Genomic DNA, 12,019 nt, shown 5'->3' with positions numbered 1-12,019 from the left:
AACTCCATCAACAAACACATTGATTTGGAGTCCATCTACCACCCTCTGAGAAAAAGAACAGGAAATGACATCACCAACACAGGAAATGACATCACCAACCCAAGGAAACCTAAACAGATAAATAGAAAGCAGAACATAACACCAGCGCTTCATCGGAGGCTCACTGTTGATGTTACCTAGAATGGTGACAAAACATCTGGGAACACACCTTCAAGCTCAGTGAACCAGCTTACATCTGGAACAAAATAAAGACCCGCTCTCTTGCGGACCGAGAGGAGGAGAGCACTGTGTTGGAGGTGAAAGGAAGACATCGGGTTGACTGTGCACCCTTGCAACCAGTGGATCTTAATGCTGGCTTCGGCCTAACGGTGGTTCAGGGGAGCAGCCAACCTGCAACGATGGCTGCGGCAAGTGCTCGTGCCCCAGGTCAGGGGGTCCAGAACACCATTCGTGTTTCCGTGAAGAAGGTGGATGAAGGTGCACCTATGGACCACACCTTCTTCGTGAAGAGGGTTCTGTTGGACTGCTGTGGGTTCGCTGCTGCGGACATTTACTGCCTGCAGGATTTCCCCGGAGGAGGTTTTTACGATGTGACCTTAAGGAGTGCTAAGCTTTGCGAGCGCTTCCTGGAGGTTTTTAAGGAGAAAGGAAGTGAGGGCCCCCTCTCTGTATTGACCGCTGTCCTGCTATTTGTGATGCCAGCGCAGAGGAGCTGTATGGTGACTGTACACATGTACAACCCGCATGTGCCAGCAGTTGATATCCTGACCTTCCTTGGAAGGTACGTGAAGGTCGAAGGGGACCTAACTAACATCGTGGACCCCTTTGGCATCTGGACGAGTAAGAGGCAGGTCAAGGTGACGCTGAGGATGGGCGCGGACGGGAATGTCGTACACCCACCATCCAGCTTCGCGATCGGCGGGAGCAAGGGCTACCTGACCTATGCAGGGCAACTTAAAGTCTGCCATGCCTGTGGTAGGTCAGGTCACGTGGCGGCCGACTGCAAAGCCACCATCTGCAGGGAGGAGGGACACCTTGCAAAGGATTGCCCACAAGAGAAAAGCTGCAACCTTTGCAGGGAAGCAGGCCACCTCTATAGGGCATGCCCGCAGCGGGGGACCACCTACGCCCAGGTCGCCGGCAGGGGCAATGCGGGGCTAACCCCCCGGAGGAGAGGAAGGCACCAGGGCCCTGCAAGGACCCCACTAATGTGCAGGAGGGCCAGGTCGTGCAGGAGGGCCCAGCCCTGCAGGATGGGCCCGAGGCCAGCAAAGCGCCCCAGCAGGCTCCGCTCCCCCCCCGACAACCCGGAGTCGATGGAGGCGGTGACAGGCGACCCAGGGGAGTGGACGACGGTCCGGAAAGCAGGAGGAAGGTGCGTCGGCGGGCGCAGGAACCGCAACCATCAGGCAGCTACAGGGGGGCTATAAGAGCTCCTCTGACGAGGGGGATTCGGAGATGGCCCGCCCGAAGCATAAGTTAAAGATCTTAAGGGAGAAGGAAAGCAGCACCACGCTTCCAGGTGACAGGAGGCGTCCTGAGGCTCCCTCCGACACCCAGTCACGTGCCGCTGGGGCACTGGAGGGCCCCCCGGAACTTCCAGGCGGGAAGGAGGAAACGGCGCATCCCCAGCCTGACCCAGAGCCAGACTCTCCTGCCTCCGTACCCCCGACGGGGGGATGCCACCCGGAAGGCAGCACGGATGGTTTCCTGAGGCCGGAGAGCATCCAGCAGTTAGCCCGAGCAATGGGCATGAAGGGACAGATAGAGGGGCTGGACCTTGGACTTGGGGAGGGTACTGCGGTCACTGCCCACAATGGGGGTACGAGTTGCGAGCATTAATGTGCGCAGCGTCAAGTCCACCGCAAGATGTGTGTCCACGTTGGCCTACCTGACCACCGTCAGGCGGACCTCCTGTTTCTGCAGGAGTGCGGGATACCGCACCTCAGCAGGTACGGGAAATGGTCCGGCGCCTCGATCTGGTCAGGGGGGTAACGACTGTCACTCCTCGGGCCTGGCTATTCTGCTGCAGAGGCGCAACTTCACCATCTCTCAAATGCAGGAGGTGGTGGGGGGGCACCTCCTAGTGGGTGACGTCACCTACAGGAACGCTCTCCTGAGGCTGATCAACGTGTACGCCCCAGCGGTACGGAATGAGTGGTTGGCCGTCCTGCAGCAGCTTCCACCCCTGCTGGCTACGTCCAGGCCAGTCATCCTAGGCGGAGACTTCAACTGCATCATCAATGCAGATGGAAGATCCGGCGTGGGGACAGCGGGTGGGGGGAGGCAACTGGACGTCACGTCCAGATTCCTGATGGGCACGGTGAAAGATGCCAAGCTGCTCAACGTCTTCAGCGCCCCTGCAGATGGAGCGCAGCGGAGGTACACCTGGCCGCGGCCAGACAGGTCTATTCGCTCAAGGATAGACTTCCTGTTTGTGTCACGGACGTTCTCGGTCAGGTCCACCAGCGTCGAGCCGGTGTTCTTCTCTGACCACTGCCTCCTGCTGGCCGACTGTCACATACAGGACGACCAGCTGGCCGGCAAGGGGACGTGGAAGCTCAACATGACTCTGTTGACCCCAGAGAACGTCGAGGAGCTTAAGAGGGAGTACGCCGATTGGAGAACCGTGAAACCCCTCTTTGAGTCTCTGGGCGACAGGTGGGAGACGGTGAAGGAGAACATCAAGAGGTTCTTTGTCCTCAAGGGTGTTTGGAAGGTGAGAGAGAGGCAGGGAAAGCTGTTGCAACTCCAGAAAAGGGTGCAGAACCTGCTCCTTCTGCAGTTGATGGGGGGTCGATGTCACGGAGGACCTCCGCGAGGTGAGGAGCCAGCAAGCCTCGCTCTTCGCCGCGGTGGCCTCCAGGATAATCTTCCGGTCCAGGGTCCGCTCCGTGGAGCAGGACGAGACGTGCTCGCGTTTCTTCTTTCAGAAGGTGCACAAAGAGAGCTCTGTGCTTAGCCAGCTGAAGGAGGACGACGGCTCGGTGACGTCGTCTCGGCCCGAAATTTTGAGGATCAGCAGATTCTTCTATGCCGGACTGTACGACACGAAGCCCACGGACAGCAGGGCCTCCGAGTCATTCCTGTCGTCTATCACGGAGGTTTTAGACGACGGCACGAGGGAGTGGCTGGACCGGCCGATATCCCTGGACAAGCTGACCAGAGTCCTCAAGTCCTTGGAGAGGAATAGGACTCCCGGGAGCGATGGCTTACCGGTCGAGCTGTATTCTGCTCTGTGGGACCTGGTCGGCCAGGACCTGCTGGAGGTGTACAATAGCGCGCTTTGGGCAGGGGAAATGTGCAAGTCCATGAGGAAGGGCATCATCACCCCCATTTACAAGAGGAAGGGGGAGAGGGAAGAAATTAAGAATTGGCGTCCCATTTCACTATTGAGCGTGGACTACAAAATCCTGGCCAAGGTCATAGCCAACCGGGCCAGGTCTGTCCTGGAGTCGGTGATTCACCCTGACCAAACCTGTGCTGTGCCGGGCAGGAAGATCGCTGAGAGCCTCGTGCTCATCAGGGATACGATCGCCTATGTACGGGACAGGCGGGTGGACACCCGCCTCATCAGCCTGGACCAGGAGAAGGCCTTCGACAGGGTCTCTCATGCTTACATGAGAGATGTCCTCTCCAAATTGGGGTTCGGGGAGGGCATCCGCAATTGGATCCGGCTGCTCTACACCAACATGGTGGGAATCGGACAGTTTTCCCGTCAGATCTGGAGTCAGGCAGGGCTGCCCGCTCTCTCCTGCCTTGTTCGTGTGCTGTGTGGAGCCCTTCGCCGTATCCATCAGGAAGGACGTGAGCCTTAAGGGCGTGACTATCCCAGGCAGCGGAGGCCTTCAGGTCAAGACCTCCCTGTACATGGACGATGTCGCCGCCTTTTGCACCGATCGTCGGTCGGTGAGTAGACTGGACATCTGCGGCCAGTTTGAACTGGCCTCGGGTGCCAAAGTCAATAGGGGTAAGAGCGAGGTCATGTTCTTCGGGAACTGGGACGACTTCTCCTTCATCCCCTTCACCGTCAGGACAGACTACCTGAAGGTGTTGGGTGTTTGGTTTGGTGGAGCTGGGGCGTGCACTAAGACTTGGGAGGAGCGTATCACCAAATTGAAGCAGAAGCTAGGCAGGTGGACGCTCCGGTCCCTCTCCATCGCGGGTAAGAACCTGGTTGTCAGGTGCGAGGGGCTTTCGGTACTGTTGCATGTGGCGCAGCCCTGGCCTATTCCCTGGACCTGCGCTGCTGCGGTCACCCGGGCCATCTTCCACTTCATTTGGGGGTCGAGGATGGACCGGGACCGCAGGGACACCATGTACAAAGACCTGGAAAATGGGGGAAAGGGCGTACCAAACGCCACCCTCACCCTGACGGCTACCTTTGTGTGCGGCTGCATCAAGCTGTGCGTAGATCCTCAGTACGCAAACACCAAGTGTCACTATTTACTGAGGTTCTACCTGTCCCCGGTGTTGCGAAGGATGGGCCTGGCCTCTTTGCCGCGGAATGCTCCGAGTAGTTGGACCGTTCCGTACCACCTGTCCTTCGTGGAGAAATTTTTGAAAGGAAACACCTTTGACCACAAGGCCGTCAGGCAGTGGTCAGCACGTAGTATCCTCAAGCCCCTTCGGGAAAAGGAGAAGGTGCATCCCGTTGTGTGGTTCCCCATGCAGACTGCCAAAGTCGTTTGGCAGATTGCCTCATCGCCAGAACTTTCAAACAAGCACAAGGACATTGCTTGGCTGGCGGTGAGAGGGACTCTGCCAGTGAGATCTTTTATGCATGCCCGGAATCTCTGCGCCACTGCACGCTGCCCTTGAGGCGGCTGCAGTGGGGACGAGACTGTCGATCACCTCCTTCTGGAGTAAGCCTATGCACAGGAGGTCTGGAGGGGGATGCAGTGGTATTTGTCAAGGTTTGTCCCGAGCAGCTCCGTGACGCGGGACTCCATGCTCTACGGGCTGTTTCCCGGGACGCACACTGAGACCAACATCAACTGCGCCTGGAGGACCATCAATGTGGTGAAAGACGCTCTTTGGTCTGCCCGCAACTTGCTGGTCTGTCAGCTGAAAGAACTGACCCCGACCGAATGTTGCAGACTGGCGCACTCCAAGGTCCAGGACTACGTGCTGAGGGACGCGCTAAAGCTTGGGGCAGCCGCCACCAAGGCGCAGTGGGGAAAGACCATGGTATGAAACCCCTCATCCAGAATAGAAAAAAGGGCCCTATCTGGTAACTGGGCCCAGCTGGCGCCTTCCCCAACAGGTCAGGGGGCCAACTGGGACTGTGCAGGGTGACGACTGCCGAGGTATTTTCTTTGCTTTGTTTTTTTTCTTCTTTGTTTGTTTTTTTTCCTTTTTAGTTGGTGTACATACCCGCTGGGTAACCCGGAGCGGCTTGCATGACTGGGTAGGTATATAAATATGTTTTATTTTTTGTACATCTTATGAATAAAGTATTTTTTTTTCAAATAAGAGAAAAGTGACGCAACGTCTTAAAACTAACCTTCCAGCTCAGTGAGCAAACTCACATCCAGAAACTCAACCTGAGCTACAAATCTTCTCGAACCTCGCTAACAAGCATTCCTTTTTGGTGGCTTCATCAAGTTGACATCTCATTTTTTGGTAAGCATGGTGCTGCTTCTCGCAGCTGCCCTGCAGTCTCCACTGAACCAGGGTTGATCACCTTGCTTGATGGTAATGATTGAGTGAGGGAATTTGCTGGACCATGATGTTGAAGATTGAGCTGGAGTAGGATTCTGCTGCTGTTCACGGCCCACAGTATCTCATGGATGCCCAATCCTGAGTTGCTAGATCTGTTCAAAGTCTGCCCCATTTAGTATGGTGACAATGCCACATAACACAATGGAGTGTATTCTCATTGTGAAGGCAAAACCTCATTTCCACAGGACTGTTACCAATGTTGTCATGAGCAGATGCATCTGTAGCCGCCAGATTGGTCAGGATGATGTCAAGTATGATTTCCCCTCTTGCTGGTTCCCTCACCATCTGCTATAGACACGGTTTAACAGCTATGATATTTAGGATCTGATCAGCTGCTGCCAAGCCACTCTGTATAGCCATACCCTAGATGCCCCCAATTTTTAGTTATTTGATCTGTTCTCAACCTGTTCCATTTAATGTAATTGTAGTACTACATCACGTATTTGGGGCGGCATGGTGGCCCAGTGGTTAGCACTGCTGCCTCACAGCGCCATCAACCCGGGTTCAATTCCAGTCTGTCAGTGTGGAGTTTGCACATTCTCCCTGTGTCTGCTCTGGTTTCCTCCCACAGTCCAAAGATGTGCAGGCTAGGTGGATTGGCCATGCTAAATTGCCCGTAATGTTCAGGGATGTGGAGATTAGGTGGGTTACAGGGGGACGGGTCGGTGTGGATTTGTTGGGCTGCAGGGCCTGTTTCCACACTGTAGGAATTCTGTGATCTATGACTCAACCACTTAAAAGTTGATTCCAGGATTGGATTACTGTAACTGTTATTTTTTTTTAAAGGAGATGCTAACAGACAGATCAGTGAATACAAGTTTAAACTCACTAAAACCGAACAGGAAATAACTGCGCTGGAACAAAATGTAAGTATTTAACAATACTACAACAGAGTGCTTCAGAAAATATAGAGTGGGAAAACATCATTCAGCCCATTTGTCCTACTCCTTCCAAGGCAAATGTAAACTTTGTTATATCATGGTCTCCGTCCACTCATTTACCCTTGCACAAACTCATCTATTGAGAAATCTACCCATTTCATCCTGTTTACAGACCAACTGTTTCACCGCAGAATTTGTCCACTTATTTAGTGTCCTTCTGCAACTGATGCACACTCCTTCATCATGGACTCTCTCAACCCATACATTTAATCTCCTTCTGAATGGCCCGTCTAAGCTATTGTGCTTTCTGATCTTTCAGTTGAATTTTAGAGTTGTGTTTAGAAAATAGTAGAGGTGTGTCATTGACATTATGCAAGGCTGAGTTAGATAGACTTCTAATAGTCAAGGGGTCAAGAACTATATGGACAGGTCAGAAAGTGAATTTAAAACCACTACCAGATGCTAATGACCTTATTTCATGGAAAGGAGGTGTGGCAGGCCGAATCATCTTATACTGCTCCTAAATCCTATGTTTCCATATGATGGAACAATGCTTTCACCTAGACACTAAACAGAAGAGTGTGCAGTTATTTCTGGGATAGGCAGAGTCCTGGTTTATGAAATTATTGCAGAAGGATGACTTGTATCATAATTTATTTAGAGATAAGGTTGTGACTCACCCGAGGATCCAAGTGTAAAATACAAATTACGGTGTGCTGTTGAAATGCCACATGGCAGATATCCTTTTCCATATAGGAGATGCCACATTTGCCTTTCCTATGATTCAGGCAGATGTTTAAAAATCCTCTGGCATTGTTTCCACGAGCAAAGAGTCCTTGCAGGGTGCTGTCATTCTCCCATGATTCTCAGCACCTAAAATTAACTAACTCATCAATTTACCTCATTACTCATGCCAGTATTTGTCCAAACAAAAATAGTCTAACCCCCTGCCAAATAACTCATTACGTGGAGCTCAGAGATAGTTGTCATTATGTAACATGATTGTCAATAATGATGTTTATGAGTATATTCATTTTTCCACCCTTTCTTTGGAAATATTTTTAATGTTTTGTCATTTCTTGGGGGGACGTGGGCAATATTTCAGATTATGCGACTTGAAAGCCAGGTATTACGTTACAAGACAGCAGCAGAAAATGCAGAAAAAGTAGAAGATGAACTTAAAGCTGAGAAGCGCAAGCTCCAAAGAGAGGTAAGGCAAACTGATTGACTGAGGCTTCAATGATCTCGATTGCAGAATATAAATTACCACAAAATTCTTCTGCTATCTGCAGTCGAGCCTGAACTTTTAAAAAAAAATCTAAGTAATTTGTTGACTCTTTTTTTGTTCATTAAGCTGACTACCTGCGAAATCTGGAACTTTGTATCTTCTCAAAAGTCCTCCAGTGCCTCAGTGGATGACACTGTCACACAGCAAAGAAATGTTCTGGTTTGACTTGCAGGATGTACTGTCTTGGCTCTTGGGGATGCAAGGATGTGGGACTGATGGTACAGCTGCCATCAGACATGAAAAGATTTGTAAAGTGGTCAAAGGTTAACGGCCAGAGGTTGTTTCCACTGTGAGATGAAATGGAAATGAAAGATCATGAATGGAGGAAAATCACAAAAAAAATGAACAGATGCTCGGGATAATTTTAATTTAGCAGAGCTAGTTGAAAATATAGAAATCTCATTCAAAAATGCAGTTACCTGCTAAAATCTAAAACAAATATGGAAAGGTAAGGGAAGTGAACAAAACAGTTGGATTAGATGTGGGAATTTCAAAACGCATTGACAGTCTGTTTCTGTACTGTGACAGATTGTGATTTTATGAAATAGAGACAAGTGATAACAGCAGGTTTGTAGATGGTATCAAGTCGACAGTGGTGGCAAAGGCAGTGGCTGGGTTGCCAATAAAGTGGGAGTTTGAGTATTGTTGGAAAGAGAATGATAATGCTTCAGGTCCCTAACCTTTCATTTGAACTGAAAGATCTTTTCTTTGGTTCTTTGGTGAGATGTGAGTGTTGCTGGTATCCCTCGTTCTTACGTGCTCTTTAACAGATGGCGGAGAGCTGCCTCTTGAACCACTGCAGCCCACAGTGTGTAAGTGGAAGGGAGGTCCAGAATTTTGAACCAGCAACAGTGAAGGAATCACAATATCGCTTCAAGTCAGGATGGTATGCGACTTGGAGAGAAAATAGTGCTGGTTGTTTCCACATATCTGCTACCTGTGTCTCCCTAGATGGAAGAGGTTGTGTTTTTGGAGGTGTTGCCAAAGGAGCCTTGGTGATGTTGCAGTGCATCTTGTAGATGGTATAGAGTGGGCATTGATGAAGGGGAGGTAGTGGAAGCAGATAGAATAATGACTTTTAAACAGCATCTTGACAAATACCTGGATAGGATGGAAATAGAAGGATATGGTCCCTGGAAGGGTCGGGGTTTTTAGCTGTGATGGACAGCATGTTGGTGCAGGCTTGGAAGGCTGAAGGGCCTGTTCCTGTGCTATAATTTTCTTTGTTCTTTGTTATTGCCTCCTGACAGGTCCGCTCTGCACAGGATAAAATCGAGGAGCTGGAAATGAGCAACAGTCATCTAACAAAGAGGCTGGAGAAGATGAAAGCCAACCGGAGTGCTCTGTTATCACAGCAGTAGAAGATCCACTTCCAAGAGACCAACTCACGGGTCTGGCTGCCTTTTATGGGAACTCACTTTTTTAAAGTTATCAGTGAGACGCTTCCCTGTTACCACATACACATTGTTGAGGAGGGAAAAAACAGGAAAAAAAATTGCACGTTTCTGACTCACGCATTTTCTTTACAAGGCTTCCAATTCAACACTTCCAACACAGACACAACAGGCCATATGGCCTGTGTACTATCTCATTTCTACAATGTATGATTCCATTAGCAAACAATAGCTTTGCTTTACCAAAGGATTTGGTTTCAAATGTATGATTTGTGTGGTGGTTAAGTTTACAAACTGAAGAAATTCAGGGAACATAAGATCACTATCCACCCTGGCAGTTTGAGAATTTGGATTCCATTTAAAATATTTTTAAATAAAAGACCTGATCCTAGTACAAGCGATCATGAAGCTGTGGGATTGTTGTAGAAATCCAACTGATTGAGTCAGCTTAGACAAGGAAAATTTGTTGAGCAGTTTATACGTAACTCTAGTCCCATAGTAATGTGGTTCGATGTTTCTCTATCTCTTGAAATAGCCTAGCAATCCACTCAGATGCCACCTCCTTCTCAGTGCAACTGGAAAGGGGAAATAAATGCTAGCCTTACCAGAATCCAAAGACATAATTCAAAACAAATGGACGTATGAGCATTACATTGAATATCTTTGTTCGTCACTGCTGTTGTCACTAAATATTTATTGGTAAGGAGTGATAAAAAGTCAATGAGGAGCAAACACACTCAGGGGTTGTGCTAACCACAGTGCACTCTCAAAACCCACAGTGTTTATTTTTATATTAATATTTTAGCTTTACATTGCCAATGATTCCTGTCTCAAGATCACCATAAAACACAGTTAAGAGGAAGAAGGTGCAGACAAAAAGGCACTTTGTCTTAAAGAATAATCAAATCAGATCTTGTAAATGCATGCCAGAAAGTGTGAGTGAGGAGGGAGAGGGTTGCTGGGTTAAATTGACCACCTGAATTCTGAATACACCACAACAGTATTAAAGCCCACTTTAAATAAAATCTCAGGGTAGGCAATAGCCTACTGGCATTATTGCTTGACTATTAATCCAGATATCCAGGTAATGTTCTGGGGACCTGGGTTCAAATCTTTCCACAGCATATCGTGGAATTTGAATTCAATAATAATCTGGAAATAAGAGACTAATGGTGACCATGAAACCATTGCCGATTGTCAGGAAAAAAAATCTGGTTCACTAATGTCCTTTAGAGAAGGAAATCTGCTATCCTTACCTGGTGCAGCCTACATGTGATTCCAGACCCACAGCTACATGGCTGATTCTTAACTGCCCTCTGGGCAATAAACACTGGCCTAGCTAGTGATGCCCACATCCCATTAATGAATGAAAAAGTGCACTAATTGAGTGTCAAATTCAGATGATGCTGATTTTTACTGATTGTTTCTTTTTAAGTTCTGCCACATTACTACTTGAATTTTGTCGTGAAACAAAACGGTTAATGGTTCTTACCTTTTAACTAGATAAGCACAAAGTAGTGGGGAGAAGAGGAGGCAGTTGTATTCAAGCTTTTGATTACTTCTTTTGTATGACTGTAACAGAAGTTGAGTTTCTGGTGTGATAGGAAAAAGAAGGGAATATTGTGTTAAGGAAGAATCAACTTTCATTGTTGCAGTGATGTTAGTAGTATTTCAGCTAAGTTTATCCAGTACTCAGTGACTTTCAAAGCAGAATATGGAGACAATATTGTGGGGTTTTACTGAAACTCATCAGTGAACGATGCAAACAATACAGGGGGTAATGAAGTTCATCTTTGAGTTCTAGAGTGATGAATTTCTGTTCTTTTCCAAAAGAGCTTGGAGTTGAGTCTCTCTCCCTCTCCTCACACTTGACAAATTGAAGGGCCAGCAGCATTTTGTACAGGTGTTCTGCTGTGTTTAAAAAAAATGCAAGCACTTCTTGCTTCAGCACATTATTGTAATGTATTTATGCTCAAGGAACTAAATTATTTTGGAAGCATTAATTAATGGGAAGTGCTTCAACAAGTGAAAATTGTTTCTCCATAATGGAAAAATGGCAACAACAAGAAGTAGTTAAATCAGGAAATCCAGAAGCCAGTCCAGGGAAAAATATAAGGAAAACTATACAAACTGCAGCTTTTAATTACTTTTCACATGTTGTACATGAGCGTGTTTTTTGTTCTCTAGGACAGAGTGTAGCTCAGGCAGCAAACTGGGCTTTTTATCTTTTCTTGAACCTGTTGCAGTCTCAGCTTTAAGAGGATGTGTTGAGAGTGTTCTGTTGGGGGATTGAAACTATTGGGGGATCTGCTGTGATGTGCTAATCAGCAGTAACAAGACACCAATGTATTTAAGGTGACACTACATTCTCAAGCTAATAAAACGTTTTCGAGATGGTGCCATTTTTCAATCATAGATTGATGTTGTTAATTGTACCATTGATACAGTGTCAGTACACTTCAGTTTCTCTGCAGATCACAAATCTTTGACAATGACGTAAAGCCAGGCCTTTCATCCTTCAAACTTAGGTTCAAATTCATTGGGTTACATTTCTTTTGTCCACCACATTCACTCTGATGACTCAAGTTGAAACTTCAGTGAAGCATTAAGAGGTTTACTCTGTGTCCAACTTATGCATTATTTCCCCTTCTGTGCTTAACTGGATCCCTGGAATGACAGGTTTGGACATAGATCATGTGGTCAATCCTTGTTTTGTTACTGTCACGCCGTGA

The 12,019-nt window shown here is 48.1% G+C and overlaps 1 protein-coding gene across 1 annotated transcript in view; it reads left to right on the top strand.

Annotated features, from left to right (window-relative positions):
- LOC125453805 (GRIP and coiled-coil domain-containing protein 2-like) overlaps nt 1-11,685 on the top strand; it is a 146,498-nt gene extending 134,813 nt beyond the window's left edge. Inside the window, exons 25-27 of the mRNA XM_059647642.1 lie at nt 6,511-6,590; nt 7,711-7,815; nt 9,144-11,685. Coding sequence (XP_059503625.1) covers nt 6,511-6,590; nt 7,711-7,815; nt 9,144-9,254 — 296 coding nt within the window. The 3' untranslated portion in view covers nt 9,255-11,685. The remainder of the gene's footprint in view (nt 1-6,510; nt 6,591-7,710; nt 7,816-9,143) is intronic.
- Nucleotides 11,686-12,019: the final 334 nt, after the last annotated feature.

Source organism: Stegostoma tigrinum, chromosome 7 (assembly GCF_030684315.1).
Source record: "Stegostoma tigrinum isolate sSteTig4 chromosome 7, sSteTig4.hap1, whole genome shotgun sequence".
Taxonomy (NCBI): Eukaryota; Metazoa; Chordata; class Chondrichthyes; order Orectolobiformes; family Stegostomatidae; genus Stegostoma; species Stegostoma tigrinum.
The sequence above is the reverse complement of the archived record's forward strand: the minus strand, read 5'-3'. Positions and strand labels throughout refer to the sequence as shown.